Here is a 20,487-nt window from a genome sequence, read left to right as displayed (position 1 = left end):
GAGTGTGATGGCAGCCCAGAAGAGGAAATATGGATTCTGTCTGGGGGGACTGGGAAGCAGAGAGGTAATGACCCTGGAGCTGGTTCTGGAGGACACATGGAAAGCTGCCAGGCAGGAAAGGGTATGAGCTGAGGAAGCATTCCAAGCAGAAGGAACTAGCCACCAAGACATGGAGACTGAAAAAAGTTGACAGGTTCAGGATATGGTCAAGTTCTGTCACTGACTAATTATTTGATTCTATTTTTAAACAGGTAGCCATCTGCCATATTCATATATAGTAATATTTTAGTATATGTATTATCCTTTTTATGACTGAATTATACATATAAACGTACACTCATATTTCACATAAAAGGGACTTCATGAAGAGGATTTTTTAAAATATTAATTAGAAATTACATTGTTGAGGACTTCTACTTCCAGCTTTGATACAGTAAGAGGAATGGAGTTTTCCTTCCCACCTTAAACAAGAAACTGGACAAAATATATGAAACAACAGTTTTCAGACAGTGAACAACAGGCAGTGAAGGATCGTGATGGCAGAAAGAAAGAAAACAAAGGAGATAAACTCTATCAGTGCCCCGGCTTACTGCCTGGAGGCAATTTCCAGACTGCAGTAAGAAGGCAGTTAAAACCCAACCCTATTGACAATTACATGAAATATAAATGGTCTAAATACCAAATAAAAGACAAAGATTGTCAGGCTGGATTTAAAACAGCAAGATAACTATATGCTATCTATAAGAAACCTACTTTATCTATCTACAAAGTGACAGATAGATAATAAGGACAGAAAAAGTTATACCAGGCAAACACTAACCAGAAGAAAGTCAGAGTGACTTTATTAATATCTGTTTTAGTCTTCTATTGCTGCTATAACAAATTACCACAAACCTGGCAGCTTAAAAGAACGCACATTTATTATTATCTCACAGCTGTGTGTGTCAGAAGTCCAGACCGGCTTAGTTGGTTTCTCTGCTCAGAGTCTCATAAATGAAATCACGATGTCAGTTGGCTGGGCTCTTCTCAGGTGACTCTGGGAAGAATCTGCTTCCAAGTTCATTCAGGTTGTTGGCAATCCTCTTTCTTGTGGTTGTAGGGCTAAGATCTTAGTTTCTTTGCTGGCTGTCAGCTGGGGGCTGCCCTTAGGTCCTAGAGTTCTCTCTCTGAGAAGAACACAGGCCTTTACATTCAAAGCCAGCAGCAGCATATCGAATCTTTCTCATGCTTCTGACTTCTTTTGCCATATGGCTCCTGCTTCCAGAGAAAGTGCTATGCTTTTAAGAGCTCATGTGATTAGACTGGGTCCACCTGGATAATCCAGGATACTCTTCCTATCTTAAAGTCCACAACTGTGGTAGGCGGAATTCTAAATATGTTCCCCAAGATTCCTGTCCTCAGTTATTCAATCAAACACTAATCTACGTACTACCATGAAAGGACTTTGCAGATGGAATTAAGGGTACTAATCAGCCAACTTTAAAATGTGGAGATTATCCCAGATTATCCAGTTGTGTCCAATGTAATCATATGAGCCCTTAAAAGCAGAAGAGGAAGGCATACAAGTAAGTCAGAGAGATGTGGCAGAAGAGGAGAGATAAGGCAGAAGGGGAAGTCAGTGAGATTCCAAAAGTGAGAAGGACTCCACCTGCCTTTTCTGGCTTTGAAGATGGAGGAAGGGAGTCATGAGCCAAGGAATGCAAGCCGACTCTAGAAGTTGAGACTAACTCCTAGCTGACAGCCAGCAAGGAAATGGGGTCATTAGCCCTACAACCAGGAGGAACTAAATTCTGACAACAACCCAAATGAGTTTGGAAGCAGATTAATCTCCAGAGCCTCAAGAAAGGAACAGAGCCCTGCTGACACCTTGATTCCAGCCTTGTGAGACTCTAAGCCGAAGATCCAACTGAGCCATGCTGTACCTGTACTTCTGACCTACAGAACTATGAGATAATAAGTTTGTGCAGTTTTAAGACACTAAATCTGTGGTAATTTGTCACGGATGCAATAAAAACTAATACTGTAACCTTAAAGACATCTGCAAAATCCCCTTTACCGTGTAACATAACATATTCATAGGTTCCAGGGCTTAATGGCCTGGATATCTCTGGGGGAACCATTCTGCCTACCACAATATAAGGTTAAGATATATTTTTGAACAACGAATATTACCAGGGACAAACAGGGGCACACATAATGATAAAGAGGTGATTTGTGTTGAAGGAGGATCTAGCAACTGTAAATATTTATGTACCTAATAACAAAGCTTCAAAATACACGTAGAAAACATTAATAGTTAAAACATTAAGGAGAAACAGAAAAATCCACAACTATTACTGGAAATTAACACTTCTCTCTCAGTAACTGATGGAACACGTAGAAAATTACTAAGGATATACAAGTTTGTAATAGCACTATCAACCAACATGACCTAATTGATATTGATAAAGCATTCCTCCCAACAACAGCAGAATAAAAATTCAAGTGAAAATTCGGGTGCACATGGAACATTCACCAAGACAGACTGAATTCTGGGCCATAAAACAAGTCTCAACAAATGTAAAAGGACTGAAATCATACAAAGTAAATCTCTAAGCACAATGAGATTAAACTAAAAATCAATAACATAAAGATATTTGAAAAATTCTCAAAATACTTACAAATTAAACAATACTCTTCTAAATAATCCATAGGTAAAAGAAAAAAAAAAACACAAGAAAAAATTTTAAAATTCTGGACTAAATGAAAGTGAAAACACAACATACCAAAATATGTGAGATATAGCTAAAGCAATACTTAAGGGGAATTTACAGCATCAAATGCTAAGTAGAAAAGTTCTCAAGTCAATGATCTATGATTCACCTTAAAAAACTAGGAAGAGAAGGAAAATTTTAAAAACTGAATGGAAGTAAATAATAAATATACACACAAGTATCAATGAACTACATAAGAAACATGTTAGAGAAAAATCAATGAAACTAGGGACTTCCCTGGTGGTCCAGTGATTAAAACGTCGCCTTCCAGTGCAGGGGGTGCAGGTTCGATCCCTGGTCAGGGAGCTAAGATCCCATATGCCTTGCGGCCAAAGAGCCAAAACATAAAACAAACAATATTGTAACAAATTCAATAAAGACTGTAAAAATGGTCCACATAAAAAAAAAGAAATCAATGAAACTAAAAGCTGGTTCTCTGAAAAGATCAAGAAAATTGGTAAACCTATACCTAGAGTTATCAGGAAAAAAACAGTAGACACAAATTACCAATACAAAGAATGAAAGCAGGGACATCACTACAAATCCTACAAACATTACAGGGATTAGAAGTGGATATTATGAACAACTTTATGCACATAAATTTCTTGAAATAAAGACATTATTAAAGTTCACACAAGAAGAAATATTCATATTCCTATATCTATTTAAAAAACTGAAATTGCAGTTGGACTCCTTCTCACAAAGAAAATGTCAGGGCCAGACAAAATCTACCAAACACATAAGGAAGAAATAGTACCAATTTTTCACAAACTCTTGCAGAAAAAGATGAGAGGGGAACATTTCCCAGTGTATTTTATGAAGCCAGCATTACCCTGATACCCAAACCTGACCAAGAAAGAAAACTACATACCAGTATCCTTCATGAAGACAGATGCAAAACCCCTAAAAAACAGGATATTGAATCCAGCAATATATAAAAAGGATATTACATTATGATTAAGTGTGGTTTGATATTACATTATGATTAACTGTGCTTTAGCCAGGATTGCAAGTTTCACTTAACATTGGAAATCAATTAATGTAACTCACTGTATTAATAGAATGAAAAAGAGAAGCCATATGATTATTCAATAGTTCCAGAAAAAACATTTGACATAATTCACTATTCACTCAAGATAAAAAGCTCTAAACTAATTAGGGCTAGAAGGGTATCTAGAAAAAAAACCTAGTTAAAAATGCTTAATGGTTAAAGACTAAATACCTTCCCCCTAAGATTGGAAACCAGGCAAGTATGTCCACTTCAGTACATCTATTCAACACTGTACTGGAGGTCCTAGCCACAAATATAATACAAGAAAAAGAAATAAAAGGGATAAGGATTCAAAAGGAAGGAGTAGGGGCTTCCCTGGTGGCGCAGTGGTTGAGAATCTGCCTGCCAGTGCAGGGGACACGGGTTCGAGCCCTGGTCTGGGAAGATCCCACATGCCGCGGAGCAACTAGGCCCGTGAGCCACGATTACTGAGCCTGCGCGTCTGGAGCCTGTGCTCCGCAACAAGAGAGGCCGCGATAATGAGAGGCCCGCGCACCGCGATGAAGAGTGGCCCCCACTTGCCGCAACTAGAGAAAGCCCTCGCACAGAAACGAAGACCCAACACAGCCATAAATAAATAAATTAACTTAATTAAATAAATTAAAAGAAAAAAAAAGTTCATGGAAAACTACCACTGACGACAGTATCAAAATATGAAATACTTAGAGATAAATTTAACAAAATATGTGCAAGACATACTCTGAAACCTAACACTACCAAAAAATTAAAGATCTAAATAAATGGAGAGACACACCATTTTTATAGACTAAAAAATTCAATATTGTTAAAATTTACATCCTCTCTTAGTTTCCTATGGTTGCTATAACAAATTACCATGAACTTGATGGTTTAAAACAATACACATTTATTCTCTTATAGTTCTGCAGGCTAAAGGTCCACAATGGGGTTCACTACATTAAAACTAAGGTGTCAGCAGGGCCATGTCTCCAGAGACTAGGAGAGAATCCATTCCTTGCCTTTTCAAGTTTCTAGAGCTGCATTCCTTGCACTACTTTGGGCCCCTTCCTCCATCATCAAAATCAGAAGGGCAGCATCTTCAAATCTCTTTGTCTGCCTCAATCGCATGGCCTTCTCCTCCTAATAGTATCTCCTTCTGCCTCCCTCTTATATGGAAACCCATGAATGTATTTAGGGCCTGCCTGGATAATCCAGAATACTCTCCCCATCTCAAGATCTTTAACTTAATCACATCTTTTGCCATATAAGATAATATTCACCTTTTTGCCACAGAAGGTAATATACACAGGTTCCATGGATTAGGAAGTAGGTATCTTTGAGGGACATTATTTAGCCTACCATACTCATCAGATTATTCAAAAGATTCAATGCATGTAGTCCCATTTTTGCTTTTGTTTCTCCTGCCTGAGGAGACATATCCAAAAAAATATTGCTAAGACTGATGTCAAAGAGCATACTGCCTACGTCTTCTTCTAGGATTTTTATGGTTTCAGGTCTTACATTTAAGTCTTTAATCCATTTAAGTCTTTAATCATTTCTGTATATGGTATGAGAAAGTAGTCTAGTTTGATAACATCTTACACTGTCAGAATGGCTATTATAAAAAAAAAGACAACAGATAACAAGTGTTGGTGAGGATGTGAAGAAAAGGGAACCCCTGTGCACCGTTGGCAGGAACATAAATTGGTGCAACCACTATGGAAAATGGTATAGAGGTTCCTCAAAAAATGAAAAATAGAACTACCATGTGATCCACCAATTCCACTCCTGGGGATTTATCTGAAGAAAACAAAAACACTAATTCAAAAAGATATATGTACCCCTATGTTCACTGCAGCCTTATTTACAGTAGCTAAGATATAGAGGCACCCTAAGTGCCCATTGATAGATGAATGTTTAAAAAAGATGTGGAGTGTGTGTGTGTGTAATGGAATATTACTCAGCCACAAAAAAGAATGAAATCTTGTCATTTGTGACAACATGGATGAACCTACAGGGTATTACGCTAAGTGAAATAAGTCAGACAGAGAAAGACAAATACTGTATAACTGCATTTATATGTGGACTCTAAAAAAGCAAATTAACAAACATAACAAAACAGAGTCATAGATACAGAGAATAAACAGGTGGTTGCCAGAGGGGAGGAGAGGAAGGGAGGAGAGAAATAAGTGAGGGAGATTAAGAAGCACAACTTCCAGCTACAAAATAAATGAGTCATGGGTATGAAATGTACAGTATGGGGAATATAGTCAAAAATAATATAATATCTTTGAATAGTGACAGATGGTAACTAGACTTATTGTGGTGATCATTTAAGAATGTATAGAAATATAGAATCACTATGTTGTACACCAGGAACTAACATAATGTTGTAGGTCAATTATACCTCAAAAACAAACAAACCAATAGAAAAAGAGATTAGATTTGTGGTTACCGGAGGTCGGGGTTAGGGGAGGGGGAATTGGATGAAGGCAGTCAAAAGGTAGAAACTTCCTGTTATAAGATAAATAAGTATTAGAAAAGTATTTTACAACATGATAAATGTAATTAACACTGCCGTATGTTACACATGAAAGTTGTTAAGAGAGTACATCCTAAGAGTTCTCACCGCAATGAAAAATATATTTTTTCTTTTTCTTTTATTTTGTATCTATATGAGATGATTAATGTTCACTAAACTTACTGTGGTAATAATTTCATGATGTATGTAAGTCAAATCATTATGCTGTGTCTAAACTTACACAGTGCTGTATGTCACCTATATTTCAATAAAACTGGAAGAAAAAAACACACAATAAAGCAAGGCACAATAAAGTAAAGCGCAATAAAACGAGGTATGCCTGTATGCATTTAAAGTTCCACCATGTCTCTTCATGGCTTGATAGCTCATTTCCTTTTAGTGTTAAACAAGATTCCACTGGAATAAATAATAAACCACAGTTTATTTATCCATTCACCCATTGAGGGACATCTTGGTTGCTTCCAAGTTTTGTCAACTATGAATAAAGCTGCTATAAATATATAGAAAAAAAAAGATTCAATGCAATGCCAATGAAAATCCAAGCAGCCTCTTCTGCAGAAATTGACATACCGGTTCTAAAAATTATATGAAAATGCAAAAGACCTCAAATGGGCAGAACAATTGTGAGAAAGAACAAAGTTGGAGAAACTATACCACGTGCTTATACTGCATGTGTTCATGGCTTACTATAGAGCTACAATAATCAAGACAATGTAGGATTAGCATCAGGAGAGACACAGAGAACAGAATAGAGTCCAAAAACATACTTATACATACATGGTCAAAGGTGCCAAGGCAATTCAATAGAGAAAGAATTGGGCTTCTATAAATGGTGCTGAAACAACTGGATAGATGGGAAAAATGAACCTAGACTCTTAACCTCACAGCGTATGACAATCGTTGCTAAGGAGGTAGAGCATAATGGAACCCTCATGTATCGCTGGTAGGAATGCAGTGTAGCCACTTTAGAAAGCACTTTGGTAGTTTCTCATAAAGTTAAGTATACCCTTACTCTACAGCCCAGCAATCCCATACCTAGGTATTTACTTAAGAAAAAGGAAAACATATGTCCACATGAAGACTTGTGTTCAAATGTTCAAAGCAGCTTTATTTATAATAGCCACTGGAAACAACCCAAATGTCCAAAAACTGGTGAATGGTTAAACCAACTGAGGTATGTCTATTCAAATGGAATACTAATCAGCAGGAAAAAGGAACAAACTAGGGATGCAAGCAACAACATGGATAACCTCAAATGCACCATGCTAAGTAAAATAACTCAGACTGAAAACACAACACACTGTATGTCTCCACTTATTTGACATTGTGGAAAAGGCAAAAGTATAGATACAGAAAACAGATCAGTGTGATTACCCGTGGCTGTGTTGGGGGAAAGGATGACTACAAAAGGACACGAGGGAAGATTTTGCAGTGATAGAACTTTCCTATATCTCTATCTTTGGGTGGTGCTTACACAAGTGAATGGGCTTATCAAAACTCATAGGACTGTGCACTAAAAAAACGGTAAAATTTACTGCATGTAAAACATACTTCAATAAACCTGGCATATCTATTGATCTATCTACACATATACAACGTCCATGGCTAACATTTACTGGCTATTTATGGAATGTCAGGTAATGTCACTTAAGCCTCACAACAACCCTACGAAGGAGGCACTTTCACTATTCCCATTTTACAGATGTGAAATGAAGGCTTCGAAGTTAAATAACTTGTCCAAGCAGCTAGAGGCTCACAGAGCTGAGATTCAAACTAAGATCTATTTGACTCCAAAGTCCTTTTAATTGAGTACTATACGATACTCACTTTATACTAATAATTCAACATTCTTGGACAAGCGTCTGGATAGACACACACTGAGGCCTAACCATGCTCTCCAGTGGAGAGGATTACGGACAGTCTTTACACTCTTGCTTATGACTGCTGATTTTTCTGCAAGGTACATATACCACTTTTGTATTATGAGAAATAACATAAGAAACTTCAACTGGAAAAAAAGAGAGAGCTTTTAAGGAGCTGGGACCCACAAAATTCCACTCAGAAGCAAACCTCCAAGAGTGTAAACAATGGTGGGAGGGCCATCAGATTTGGAGAGATTGCTAACTAGAGTGTCTATATAGCCTTTTATTAGCATACTAATACTTTCACAGTATCCTCCGCTACAAAACCAGGGTAATATGTACCCCATAAGGTGGCCGTGAATATAAGATAATGAATATGAAAAGTGCTTCAGGTAAAGCGTTAAATTAGTGGTTCTCAAAATTTTTTGCATCAGGACTCCTTTACATTCTTAAAACTGACTGAGGACTCTAAAGAGCTTTGTTTATAAGGGTTATACCTACTGCTATTTACTGTATCAGATTTTTAAACTGTCATTTAAAAGATATTTATTACTTCATTAAAAATAATAATAAACACATTACATATTAACATAAACAACATAATTTTAATGAAAAGAAGCTATTTTCTGAAATTGTTTTTAGAGTTTTGCAATTTTTACAAAATGTCTGGCTTCAGAGCAGACACCTAGATTATATGTATATCTGCATTCATTCTGTTGAAGTATGTTGTCTGGGTTCAAGCATACGGAGAAAAAAACTGACATCACAGAGATACGTCCTCAGAAAAGAACTGAGTATTTTGATTGCTCTTTCAGATAACTGGATATTTTTCTTCCATAGGACACCAAAAGTCAACAAGTGGTAGTTCCTTGATGTGGAATCTGAAACGCTATCAAGGAACTTTTTTTTTGTTTTTTTGGCCACACCTCGAGGCTTACGGGATTTTAGTTCCCAGACTAGGGAATGAACCCAGGCCCTAGGCAGTGAAAGCACCGAGTCCTAACCACTGGACCGCCAGGGAATTCCTTCAGTGAACCTTTTGTAGTCTGCTACCTTAAAATCCACTGGTCTCTCTTGCACTTTGAATGAATCTTGTATCCCTGCATGATTATAACGCCATATAGGTCGACCAGAAAATACTGGTTCACTGAGTAATGAAGATCTTTAAACACTGACACATTTCACTATACAGTAGCAACAAAAAAATCACATTAGTTAATATCACAACCCACTTCATCAGAAATCTTTTAAGTTTTGGAAGGCTGTCAAGCTCATGGTGGTGAATACAACTTTTCAGAAATTCGGGTTTTCCCTTGAAAGCTCAAGTTTAACCAAGAAAAGCAGAAAACACCATCAGTCGTTTTCCTCGAACTAACAGGTTCACTGGCACTTTTCAGCAAACATCTGTCAAATACCCTCGTACACTTAGCCACAATCTTGTCTGTTAGCTGTCCTTCCAGGTAAAAATGGCGTTCCGTGAAAAAAGCAGCTCGCAACTCAGGCGCATGAGTGCTTTCCCTTGAGTCAACGACTACACTTCAGTGTATAGCAGATGGCCTTTAGGCGTCCTTCCTATTTCGTCACCCGGAATATTAAAATAGCTGCGTACACAAGGGTCAAGACTGAATGAGACTGGCATTTTTTCTGCTTTATTAAGGAGATTCTTAAGTGAAGCAGACTTTTTTAACCTGCAAGCACACTATGAAGCATCCAATGACAATGAGTACGAAGTACGATTTCCTGGCACCAGCTTGCTTTGTGCTCAGTTTACCCGGCACAGTGCAAATGTCAACCCAGAGAAAGAGGTCGAGAACATCTTAGTATTATTATGAAAATAGTTCTGACCTCGCAGACCCCTGGAAGAGTTCTCAAGGCCCCAAGGGGGTCTGTGAAAAATAGTCTGACAACCGCTGCACTAAATACATATTAGTTATGATTACTCATGCTCAGAAACAAGGGGAGGCTTTTTTTTTTTTTTTAATGAGGAGAAATGGATATCCTCACATGCCACTCATGTGACTGCCAACTGGTGCAGCCAATTTTAAACTGTTTTTAAAAATTTTATTTATTTATTTTATTTATGGCTGTGTTGGGTCTTCGTTTCTGTGCGAGGGCTTTCTCTAGTTGTGGCAAGCGGGGGCCACTCTTCATCGCGGTGCGCGGGCCTCTCACTGTCGCAGCCTCTCCTGTCGCGGAGCACAGGCTCCAGACACACAGGCTCAGTAATTGTGGCTCACGGGCCCAGCTGTTCTGCGGCATGTGGGATCTTCCCAGACCAGGGCTCGAACCCGTGTCCCCTGCATTGGCAGGCAGATTCTCAACCACTGCGCCACCAGGGAAGCCCAATAAGGGGAGGCTTTTACAAGCTGCCACAAAGAAAAAGAGAGCTACCACTGAAAAATGCCAAGAGAAGAATGACTTCGTTCCTAGACTTCGGAGAAGAAAAGGGCTTGAGGGGGGATTCACGAGCTAATAGAAATGGAGTGATCACCACAAACAGAGAAAGTCACCAGCCGAGAGGACTTTTTCTCTCTGACAGCAAAGGGGGATAACACAAAATCTAGAAAATCAGAACCAATTTGTCAACCAAAGCCCTCGGCTACACATATCATTACCAGAAACAATGGATTGGAAAACAGAAAGGACATTTAAAAGAAAAAAGTGGGGGGAGAGTAAACCCTGTAAGCTAAATTCATTATCTTCCCTAAAAGAGTTCTCTTATTTAATAGAAGAAAAGAGTAGTGGAAATAATAAAAATTTAAATGTTGGAAAAGTGAGTATTTTATAATTTTTGACATAATTTAAAGGGAAATTAAGAGCTCTGGGTCTATTACATGAAAAATTAAAAATATAAAGGAAACAAGATGAACTTACAAGAGGACAAATAACAGTACAAAATATAACTCCTTCAAATACTGGTGCTGGAAAAATATAAAGAGGATGAAGTATCCTGGTATTGCTTTTCTATTGCTGCCATACAAAATTAGCACCAACTCAGTGGCTTAAAAAGCACAAAGTATCTTTACAGTTCTGAATGTCGAAAGTCTGAAATGGTCTCACTGGGTGAAAATCAAGGTGTCATCAGAGCTGTGATCCTTCCGGAGGCTCTAAGAGAGAATGTTTCCCTGTCTCAGCAGCTTCTAGAGGCTGCCTCATAGCTTGCCTCATGACCCCCTGCTCCAGTTTCAAAGCTCCAGCACTCCTCCCCACATTGACTCTCTCTGACCTCCTCTTCTGCCTCCCTCTTCTACATTTAAGACCTGGGATTATGGGCCCAGCCGGAGAATCCAGAATAATCTCCCTGTTTTCAGGTCAGCTGATTAACAACCATAATTCCAGCTGCTACCTTAATTTCCCTTTACCGTGTAATGGAACATATTCCCAGGTTCCAAGGATTAGGATGTGGGCATATTTGGGGGAGGGGTGTCATTAGTCTGCCTATCACAGGCCTAAAATGAGAAAGGTCACTTACTGGATTAAAAAATAAAATCTAAATCTCTTGCAGCCAAGAGTCACAGTTGCAACCAATGACAAAAGTCAAACCAATTACAAGAAAGGAGATGACACAGGTTTATTATGACTGAGTAAGGACAAGAGAAGCAGTTTACTAGGACAGTAATTTGATCAATTAGATTTCAAAACAAAAAGCATTAAAACAACTAATAAAGAAAATCTAAATAATGAAAATCTAACAACATGACCACAGAATATGGAAATAATCTGACAAGATTTCTTGTACAAATATACAGAGATATTTTCATTGTGGGCTTCTACATGCTACTATTAAATCATGACAGATAAAGCAGACAAAGTTCCTAAGGAAATTATGGAAATGAACGCTAGAGTAGATAAAAATAGCACGGTTCTATCGAAGCAAAAAAAAATATGCTTTCTTTACATGTGTACAGATTTTTTCCAGAGGGAAAAAAAGGATCATGGGGCACCAATACAAAATACACACAAATCTAACTTAAAACTTTAAAAGCTGTTTGAGCGTGTGGGAAAGAAACAGTCTCTGCCCTGAAGATGCTCAAAGACTAACAGGAGCAGAGGGGGATCAAGCAACTATATATCATGGCAAACTGGGACATGGAAGGTTCATTTCCCTGGGAGAGCTGGGAAGGGAGGTGGGGTTTGGGGATAGGGAATTCCAGACAAAGGGAATAAGAGTTTTTAAAGCATGAGACAGTCTTTTGTACCCCAGGAGACTAGAACACGTGGAGTATGCTCTGTAAATCTTGGGGTGTGGAGTGCTGGGGAGACGGGAGAGAAGGCACCAGAGGAAACAAGGGAAAGGTAGAATGGGGGATTTGAATACCAAGGTAAAGTCCTTAGAATTTATTACTAGGCAACAGGGGGCCGCTGAAGATTTTCTGAGCAAAAGAGTGACAGAAGGTAGAGAAGAGTGTGTAAGGTAGATTGTAGTTGGTAGAGACTGGAGGCAGAAATTCTACACAAGTCATAATAAACTGACAAAACAGACTGAAAATTGCCTAACCTGGGACTTCCCTGGTGGCGCAGTGGTTAAGAACCCGCCTGCCAATGCAGGGGACACGGGTTCGAGGCCTGGTCCGGGAAGATCCCACGTGCCACGGAGCAACTAAGCCCATGCGCCACAACTACTGAGCCTGCGCCCTAGAGCCCGCGAGCCACAAGTACTGAAGCCTGCGAGCCACAAGTACTGAAGCCCGCGAGCTGCAACTACTGAAGCCCACGTGCCTAGAGCCCGTGCTCCGCAACAAGAGAAGCCACCGCAATGAGAAGCCCTCGCACCGCAAAGAAGAGTAGCCCCCACTCGCCGCAACTAGAGAAAGCCCGCGCTCAACAATGAAGACCCAGTGCAGCCCAAATAAATAAATAAAATAAAATAAACCGTGATCACCGTAGAAAAAAGAAAGACTGATAAAAGCTCCAAATATAAAAAAAAATTTTTAAACTAAACATAAAAATAAAAAAGCCTAAACTACTATGAGTTACTTTTCAAGAAACATTCAGACCAGAGTCCAAGTATAAAAACAGACTGCTCAATTCTCCACACATCAGCAAATGGAGGTTCCAATGGATATTCTGGCATCAAACCACTACTTCCTTAATTTCACTTTTCCAATTACACCTTAAAAGTGAATTTACCCCACTCTCATCTGAGTCTGTAATGCCAGTACAAGATCACTAAGTAGTGTCACATGGGTCAAACTACAAAGCTAGTATCCTCTCTGAAATGTACACAGAGCTTTCTGCCTGAGGCTCAAATTCCCTCTCTCCACCTTGGGCGGAAGGGAAAAAAGGATTTAGAGAGGGAGGGAATATACCCAGTAAAGAGATGACACTGTGCGTACAAACGTTCTATTATCTTGTTTTCTGCAAGTCAAAAGAATGCAGCTGGACTCTTTTTAGACCCATCAGTTTTCTCCAGGGAAAGCTGCTGGCTTTAACTGGAGCAGGCACACATGCACACACACATGCTCTGGGCGACACATCCCTGTGAGCGCCTCTCTGTCTACAACTTTAGAGAACAGCTCCAGCTGACAAACTGCTAATTGACATTCTCCCAGCGTTTTAAAGGAACTGCACCTCTTACACTGAGCAGAACCTTACGAACAAAATTTAAAGTCATTTCCTGACAAGAAAGTACAAAAGCCAAATAAAAACAAATCACTCTTGAGGAGGACTAGACAGAGCCCGGGCCTGTGGGAACTGTTTCCCAGCTGTGTGGTCGTGCGTGGGTCACTCTCTCCTCATTGGGTTGCTCCTATATCCACTCATGAAGATAAGGGGATATGAGAGCCCTGTGTAAATGATGGATTTTACCCATTTTAGCTGCTACTACTATTACAAAAGAGAAAAGTTATAACAATCTCATTTAGCCATCAGTTTTCTCACTATTAGGTCATAGGTGACAAACTACGAATCGTCAGTTATAAAGAACCTATCTCGAGAGTTGAAGGCTTTCATCTTAAATTCTAGTCTCCTCGTACAGGCATGGCCTATAATCAGGCAAGGCAATTAGAAACCCCAAGCTCAATACTGGGAAGCTTCACTCCCAAAGTCCTAGGAAACGACCTAAAATGCCTCCAGTCCACTGCCTCTCCCCTACAACACAGAGTTCCCCACTGGCTCACAGCAATCTGTACTCAACATCCACTCACTCAGCACATTTATCCAACACCTCACCCTCCTGGCCTTCAAAGAACTCACAGCCAAGAAACATATGCGTGTAATTAGCAAGTAACGGGAATGATATTTTTGAAACCAGAAATTCTGCATTCAAATGAGACGGGTCTCCTTTAAACAGTCCCCCTGGGAGGCAATGCACTAATTCCACTTCCTTGCTCAAACCATCTTTGGAGCTTTCCTCCTGGAATCGCCTTGAGAGCCTGCAGTCCGTTCTTCTGAATACCCCCAGTGGTGCCAAATCTTCACTGAGAGTGGATTTTTGGAAACGGCCAAAAGTCAGTCAGAGCCAAGTTTAGTGGATAGGATGTGTGATCAAACTAGGCAGCACTAGTTTGGTTAAAAAATGATATATGACTATAAAGCAATGAGATGGATTTTCTTACAGGATTTGCTTCCAAGGAAATTTCAAATGAGTAACAAGGGGTATGAGCAATGGAATAGGTATATATTTACCTTTTCCCTAAGTAACTGCTTTGAAAGGTAATACTCATTTGGATGCGTAAGCTCGAACACAAGGTTTGCTTTGCTTAATCACAACTCATAAATAGAAGGCTCCTTAGTATATCGGACCTCCTGTGCCATGGCTGGGGTGGGGGGATGTCACTAAATCAGAAGGGGGGCATGCATACCAGAAAGAGCACAGGTTTCAGAAGGAGACCAACTTGTTCGACTCCTGACTTGGCCCCTCACCGCCTGTGTGACTTCAGGGAAGTCACAAGCTAAGACTCTGCAAAACAAGGCTGACATCGAACTCAGAGGGCTGTTGTAAAGGTTCAAGATAATGGGTGCAGAGCACTGATATTGTGCCTGGCACGTGGTAGGTGTCCCAGAAGTCATAGCTATTATTAATAACCTCAGTATAATCAACAAGCTTTTCTTACTAGAGGTAGTTTGAGATGACAGAATGACAGATAAACAGACATTTGGGTGGTGAAGAGGTCATTGACAGTACCAACATACACTATTGATGGATCTGGAGCCTGCTTTAAGGAAAAAAACAGTAATGTGTCAAAAACATTTACAGTAATTGTTAACACTACGTGTAGTATTTTTAAGTCACGTGACAGGCGTTGCCCGCAATGCCCCTACCACACTGACCTTTCAGCACTGTCTTAACACACCAGGCCGTCCCATGACCCCGCGCCTCTGCATATTTTGTCCCTCCTAAGATGCCTTTCCTGCCCTCTTGTCTGACAAAAGCCTATAACTATACCCTTCAGAATCGAGCTGTGGAACCTTCCCTGCCCACGCTAGACAGAATTAGTGGCTCTGCCCCTTGTGTTCCCGCAGCATTGGGTTCTTTGGTTCTTCTGTCTGGAACGCCTTGCCCTGTGTTGAATTTTAATGTTTCCATTTCTGCTTCTTCCACCGGGCTCGAGCGAGGAGGGACCACGTCCCATTCACTCTTGTACTTCGGGCGCCCGGCACATCTCTGGCACACAGTAGGAACCAGGGAGATGTGTGATGAGGTAATGCTTTACATATACTTTACAAATGCCTCTTAAAGGTCAGGTAGCTGCCTGTTGTTAATTACCCGCAATCACATTCATTTTTCCAGACTTCGAATAAGACACAAGATCACTCACACAGACTCCAGAATGGCTTTAGATGTTGCAGCATATGGAAGTTTCTAAATGCTACTGACCTCAGGACTCCACCCCCACACGACGGAATGGCCAGAGCAGCGTTCCTCAGCCTTTGTCCCAGTCCAGGACACCTGTGGGATGCACCACACTCCATCTGGAGCTCACTGCGGCTGACTCAGAAGGCCTAGCAGAGTTCTCACAGCCTTCGAGCACTGCCCGGCTACCGGGCTGAAGGGCCTTCTCTGAGCCAGCGACTGCACAAGGCAGCAGGAAATCCCAAGGCTCCGTGGTGGGGACAGGGCGCCGGCTGAACGCCACCTACTCCCAGATCTCTACCTCCCAGGAACACCTCAGGATCCAAGTCTGTCAATTCCGTATACTTCTAAGAGTTTGCCTATTCAATAAATAGGGCTCCCTAGCTGTTAGGAAGCCTTGGGCATTCAGGGAAGGACTTGGTGGGTCCGGGGTGTCTGCTTCAGCAAGCCTTAACCTATGTAACTAAAAAGAAGCTCATGATCAACCAGTGCTGAGCCAGGTGGAAGTAGGCAGAGGGTCAGCTGGCAGTCCTGTGCATCTGAGTGTTGACAGTTGTGAATCATTCTCTGTCAGTGTAGTTTTCCAGAGCCTTGGCAATACAGTAGCGGATTCAGACTCCCAAGATCAAAAGGTTGGAAAGGAGATCTGGAGCCATGGCCCATGCCTTGGGGCCCACCAAACCATGACAGTGACTATGCCTGTGACACACACAACCCACAAAGTCAAGGCAGCCACGGTCTGCTTAGCGTCATGGTGTTCCCAGCTCTCCAATGGAATGGCTGCATTCTGAAGGAGGGAAGAAGGTGAGAGGAAAGAGAACCAGGCCGCAGACCAGGAGGAAGGCAGTGACTCTGGAGAGTGAGTCGTTCGTTCGTTCATTCATTCATCCATCCATCCATCCCACAAATACTTTTTGAGCCAGGTACTATTCCAGGTATGCAGGCTACCGTAACACGCAGAGTCATGGCCCTGCCCCCATGGAGCTCAGAGTTTCATAGGGGAGACAGGCATTAGTCAAACAAGCACACAGACAAATACAAGGGTACAGATGAGTGTACGATGGAGGAACACAGCACACCACACAGACTGTACAAACAGGGCTCAGTGCGCTGGGCGGGGAAGTCAGAAAAGCTGCCCTCAGCAAGCAACAAGTGAGCTGAGATCTCAAGGAGAAACAGAAGCTAACAAGGTAAGGAGGAGAGAGAGGGAAACACTCCCGGCAAAGAGAACAGTGTGTGCTAAGGTGCTGGGCTAGGAGGGAGGTGTTGAACTGGCTCTGAATTCCAGGCGGGGAGCGAGGCAGCGGCACCAAGGTTTGAGGCCCTGGCACAAGGTCTCCTCCTGTCTACAGCCCGCGGTTTGCTCTTCGAGCTGTCTGGAAGGTCCTCCTCAGCATGGAGCAAGACTAAAAACTAAAGAACAATGTCGAAAACGAGGTGTGCCCACAAGACATGACACACCACCAGCTGAGAGCTGGCACCTGCCAACATGAGCTGGCCACCGTCTCAGGAGTCCCCACTGCGAGGAAACACGGCTCTCTCCCACCGACTCAACACGGCATCAGGAAAACGAAAACGAAAACGGCATCCTATAAAAGACCTTCAAACTTTTCAGGGAGATGTGCATCTCAATCCCAATAGAATTAAAGGGTTGATAAGTACGTTGATGTTGACTATAAACCTGTTTAGATACCTGGTATTTAATTGTCATTTTCCTGTGCCAATTTCCGGGGGGGGGGGCGGTGGGGGGGGCGGGGGCAGAAAGAAGCTACTACAGGAAAAAATGGTTAAGGATGTTATCTGGGCAGCACTACTTTGTTTCAGCAAGTGTTAGCCAGTTCCATCACTCCAGGCAGCTGTTTGTGGCTTCGGAATGATCTGTCACCTTGCAAAGTTGTCCTGGAACCTTCTATTTGTAAAGTGCTTTACAATCAATCATTAATTTGGCCTCTCTATCCTGCTGAGAGATTATACTCATTCGGCCTATAAAACAAACAGATAAGTGAGTGGCCCAAGGACACAAAACAATTCAGCTTTCACTTATCTTTCTTATCACCATCGCCAAACAATGTAGATACACAAGGCCTATCCGACTCCGGCACCAGCCCTGCTACCCTGGAGAGCAATCCTCACCCCTAGGAGCAGCAGAGGAAGGCGCTGCAGTCGGTTCTCAGCCACCTGCTCTCAACAAGCCCCTCTATGCAGAGCGCCTTCAAGGCCAACAGTGACAATGACTGCACCGCGATGCGGACACTGGCACTCCAGACTAAACAGAACGGGAACTCGGTGGTGCTCCAAGAGGAATAAGAGCACCCAGGAAGTCACAATGGCTCGTACCTTAAAATGTCAGCGTCCCTAAGGAGGCTGCACCCCCAACACACACACGCACTCATCCTCTCTCCCTCCCAAGACACCCCCCACAAGCAGCCTGGAAGGTGGCCTCCACTGGGCTCCCACAGCACAACACCGCACTGTGCTGTCAATCGTCTATTGGCCTGCCCTTCTCCACCCTCACGCTGGGCCCTCTCAGCAGCTGAAGCAGCCGGCATGGGACCTGGCACAGGAAAGGTTTATTGAGTGCGTGCCTTCCACCAGCAAATAAGGGAGCTAGGCACTCCCTTCACAGAGCAGTGGACTTCGGAGACCAGCTAGGCCAACTCCTTATTTTTCAGATGAGCAGAGGATCCCCCAGCTACATACGGCCTGCTCTCCAATCCAGGTCTTTAGGTTCAGTTTAGTTCCACAAACATTTGGTAAGTGCCTACTATGTGTCAGACACAGTGGGAGCTGCGGGGAATAGAGATTTGAGCAGGAGACGGTCTCTGCTTTAGGGAGTTCACAGCCTGGGGAGGTAAGAGAGCTACAGAACACTTGGTCAAGTCCAAGGACAGACGCTCGATTCCTTAGCCAGTGTTCCTTCCTCCCAGTCCACTGGCTAGTCCCCATCTGGGAAACAGGACAGCAATATCTGCTTCCTGCAAATCAACTTAGAGTCAAGACTGATGAGAAAACGTGTACGGAAAATTGTCAGGTTTACCCCCCAAAAGCGTTATGTAAGGTCCTGCCATACCCTGACACGGACTCCAAGGATTCAACAGTGTTTCAGACATCAGTTCCACAAAGAAGCACACAAGCGAGGGATGGGCATACGTCCAAGGCAAACCTCAAGGGCTGGGAGGAACTGGAGGAAACAGCTGGGGTGGGGGGTAGGGGTGTCGGGTCAAGTGAACCGGCCCTGGCGCGGGGAACGCATGGCAGGCAGCGGGTGCCAGAAGATGGAGCGAAGAGAGGGAAGTTGGGACAGCGACGAGGGAGGGAGGGAGGGAGGGCGGGCAAGCGGGGAGGCGCGGGGTTCCCGCGGGGCGGGGACCGCGGCCGGGAGGTTCTAGATGGGGCGGCGGGCCGGGGGCTGAAGGCAGCGGGCGCGGGAGGAGGCAGAGGGCCGGCGCCGAGGCCGACCGGTTTTCCGGGGAGGCTCGGGCAGGCCCCGCCGCCCGCCACAGCATCACGGACGCCGTGCCTCCCCGAGCCGTGCGGGCGGCGCCTCACCTCGGGTTGAAGTCCTGGAAGAGGCCCCTCAGGTTCATGGCGAAGAACTTCACCGCGCCGTCCTCCTCCTCCTCCTCCTCCTCCCCACCCCGCCCCCCGCGCCGCGCAGCCTGCGCGTTACAGCGGGCTCATGGTGCCAGCGCGAGCCGCGTCCCAGTCGTCGTCGCCGCCGCCGCCGCCGCCGCCGCCGCCGCCGCCCCGAGAAACCTGAGCCGCACCTCCCACCCCTCCTTCCGGGCTTCCGTAGGCCGCCGCGCATGCGCCCCGAGCCCCGCCCGGCAGGCCGGAGCAGTGCCGCGAGCGGCGCGCGAGGCCGCTCTCCCGGCTCACGGTGCGCGGAGGCTCTGGTCCCCGGCTCCGCGCCCGGCGGAGGAGACGGCGGGGGCGACGGAGGCTGGAGGGACCGGGAACCCGGGGGAGGGCGCGGAGAGCTGAGCGGGGTCGCTGACTCGGCGCAGGCCTGCGGGGAGCGAGCGCGCCGCCGGCGAGTCCCGCGGGGAGGTCTTCGCGGACACCTGTCACCTTGGCCCGCGCTGCCTTCTGGAGGTTTCCTCCAGCGAGAACTGAGCCTTGGGGGTGGTGGCCCCGGGTGACACGTTGCATTTTGGCCATCTCCTCCCAGGCCTTCACCTGTCAAATCTGTCAGTGACTGCGTCTCAACTTCCCTCCCAAGGCCCAGGCCAGCGCGTGGAGATATGCTGGCGGCCCCAAGCTCAGGCTACCCTGCACCAGTCATCTGCCCTCCCTACCGCCTTCCCCTCCTCGGCTGCCTCTCTCCGTTGGCAGCGGACCTGTTCACTGGGTTGGCGGGGGTGAGGGTAGGGGTGCCCAAACTGGAAAAGTGGGAGTCATTCTCGCTTTGCTAACCTAGTTCAGAGACTCCTTGCCTCCTGCCCAGACTCTCTGGTCACCTCCCACCCGGCCCAGCTCTGTCTCCACTCTAAGCCATGCTATTTATAACTGCCAGGTTCATTTTC

At 43.7% G+C, this 20,487-nt stretch overlaps 1 protein-coding gene across 2 annotated transcripts in view; it reads right to left on the bottom strand.

Moving 5' to 3' along the window:
- TMEM185A (transmembrane protein 185A) overlaps positions 1 to 19,684 on the bottom strand; it is a 34,917-nt gene extending 15,233 nt beyond the window's left edge. For both annotated transcript variants that reach the window (XM_082376154.1, XM_082376155.1), the window contains exon 1: positions 19,511 to 19,684. In XM_082376154.1, coding sequence (XP_082232280.1) covers positions 19,511 to 19,548 — 38 coding nt within the window. In that variant the 5' untranslated portion in view covers positions 19,549 to 19,684. The remainder of the gene's footprint in view (positions 1 to 19,510) is intronic.
- Positions 19,685 to 20,487: the final 803 nt, after the last annotated feature.

This window comes from Balaenoptera borealis (assembly GCF_965194805.1).
Source record: "Balaenoptera borealis genome assembly, chromosome: X".
NCBI classification, from domain to species: domain Eukaryota; kingdom Metazoa; phylum Chordata; class Mammalia; order Artiodactyla; family Balaenopteridae; genus Balaenoptera; species Balaenoptera borealis.
This window is presented reverse-complemented; position numbering and strand designations above follow the sequence as displayed.